Source organism: Penaeus vannamei, chromosome 19, assembly GCF_042767895.1.
Source record: "Penaeus vannamei isolate JL-2024 chromosome 19, ASM4276789v1, whole genome shotgun sequence".
NCBI lineage: Eukaryota > Metazoa > Arthropoda > Malacostraca > Decapoda > Penaeidae > Penaeus > Penaeus vannamei.
The window spans coordinates 13,566,804-13,569,303 of NC_091567.1; the positions used below are offsets into that span (position 1 = coordinate 13,566,804).

A 2,500-nucleotide genomic window follows, 5' to 3' on the forward strand; every position below is an offset into this window, starting at 1 on the left:
CATTATTGTTATTTTTATTATTATTAATAGTGTTATTCCTGGTGTGATTATTACTACTCTTAGTATTTTTATTGTTATGGTATATTTTCTGACTTTGTTCCCTCATCTCTCACAGGTTTCATCATGCCAGTGCAGACAGATGGGCCAGAGGATTATAAGGCCAATTACAAGACCTTAAAGAGGAAATTGAAACTCCTGATATATGTAAGCTTTACCTGATATACTTTTGCATTTGATCCTTAAATTTGTGGTGCTTGCAAAGGGTGTATTTGCTATCGTATCCTTGTAGACGAATAAGGTTCACTGTGATAGATGAAAGAAAAGGTAGGAATGCAGGTGGGTGATTCCATGAGGAAGGATGTCTAGATTACATTTTGATATTACATCAACTGAGTTACATGCTCCCTAAGGTACTAACAATAGTGGCACTCGGACTGAGTGTCCTGTCAGCATGTTACCTTTGTGTCTAATTATGTGTTATCAAATTAATCTCATAGTGAGATCAAACAAATAATATCACTACTATCACTACTGTCTGACGAGCCCATGGCACAGCATATTTCATTATTCAGTGCCACCTAGGTTTTAGACCCAGCTTCACCATGGCATTATGCTTGATGCCAACCACTAACAAAGGGATAATATGTACTTACAATATGTCTCATGATCTTTCCATAATAGGACATTATTATCAGTAACCAGTATCAGATTTTCTGTCTTGCAAATAAGCTTTTTTCTTAAGCATACCCCTCTCTGCTGTTAGTCTTCTTTTTCATGGTTATAAGACCCACCCTTTTTGTGAATGTTTGATGCATTTCCTTTAGACACACATGCTGATACGGACATGTAAGGTTTTGTAAGCTTTATTTGATGTAGCTAGATCTTTGTAGTCTTTTTATTAGACTTATTGTTATTATTATTATTATTATTATTATTATTATTATTATTATTGTTATTGTTATTATTATTGTTATTGTTATTATTGTTATTGTTATTATTATTATTATTATTATTATTATTATTATTATTATTATTATTATTATTATTATTATTATTATTGTTACTATTACTATTTCTATTACTATTACAATTACTATTACTGCTATTACTACTATTACTACTATTACTACTGCTTCTACTTTACTTCTATTTCTACTTTACTTCTACTTCTTCTACTTCTACTACTACTACTGCTGCTGCTGCTGCTGCTGCTGCTGCTGCTGCTGCTGCTGCTGCTGCTGCTGCTGCTGCTGCTGCTGCTGCTGCTACTACTACTACTACTACTACTTTACTTTACTTTACTTTACTTTACTCTACTCTACTCTACTCTACTCTACTCTACTCTACTCTACTCTACTCTACTCTACTCTACTCTACTCTACTCTACTCTACTCTACTCTACTCTACTCTACTCTACTCTACTCTACTCTACTCTACTCTACTCTACTCTACCATACTATACTATACTATACTATACTATACTATACTATACTATACTATACTATACTATACTATACAATACTACTACTATACTATACTATACTATATATAATACAATACTACTACTACTACTACTACTGCTAATGATAATGATAATGATGATAATACTATTACTTCTACTGCTACTATTATTGTTTTTATTTTATTTTTATTTTGTAGGAATAGAATTAATGAAGTAGTTTTCAGTCTTATTTCATGCACTCACTGCTGCATTCAAAACATTACATGACCTTTTGATAGCTCATTTGGGAAATTATAATAAATAATTCATAACAATAATTTAATGAACTTTGTGGTGACATAATTAGCCTTATTGATTTTTTAATTAAAACTGAGGAAATATGAAGGAATAACATATCTACCAGGAAAATGAGTGCTTCCAAGAAGAACTTCGGAAAGCCCAGAGAGCCCTCCTGAGGGTGCGCCGGGACAAGTCCTTTCTCCTTGATCGCCTCTTGCAGTACCATCGAGGTCCTGACTCATCCTCGGACTCTGAGCAGACCGAAGAGTCAGACACAGAAAATGATGCCAAGTTGGACACAAAGAGGTGAGTCCTTTGAATACTTTCAATATGCAAATGGGAGTGAGGAGTTTAGAAACTCTTATTGCTAATTGGCCTGTTGCTTTTATTCATAGTTGGAGTTATAGATAGGCAAATAGAAATAGATATTAGATGAATAAATGGCATGGTATATGGCTCGGTGTATTCAGGTGTACTTTTATGTTTTCGTATATGTAAAGATTTTTTTATATTTCACATTCTTTTGATTACTAAAAGCATTATTGTATATATGAATCAACACAACATTTTAAGAGATATAAGAATAGCTCCTTAATTCCACTTTTCATGACCAAGTTGCAGGAAAAGATTAAGTTTGGAGGGTTCTGGTGGTGGCTCAAACAGCTCCCAGGGCCCCCTTGGAAAGCCACCCTTGAAGAAGAAAAAGTCCAGCAGCAACTCCAGCAGCAGTAGCAAGTCCAGTAAACAGGGCTCAAAACA

At 33.9% G+C, this 2,500-nt stretch overlaps 1 protein-coding gene across 4 annotated transcripts in view; it reads left to right on the plus strand.

Annotated features, from left to right (window-relative positions):
* LOC113815026 (INO80 complex subunit E) overlaps positions 1–2,500 on the plus strand; it is a 10,981-nt gene that overhangs the window by 1,337 nt on the left and 7,144 nt on the right. For 3 of the 4 annotated variants that reach the window (XM_070133939.1, XM_070133942.1, XM_070133940.1), the window contains exons 2-4: positions 116–204; positions 1,866–2,047; positions 2,357–2,500. The exon at positions 2,357–2,500 is cut by the window's right edge and continues 1 nt beyond it. In XM_070133939.1, coding sequence (XP_069990040.1) covers positions 124–204; positions 1,866–2,047; positions 2,357–2,500 — 407 coding nt within the window. In that variant the 5' untranslated portion in view covers positions 116–123. The remainder of the gene's footprint in view (positions 1–115; positions 205–1,865; positions 2,048–2,356) is intronic. The other variant, XM_070133941.1, reaches the window with a different exon arrangement.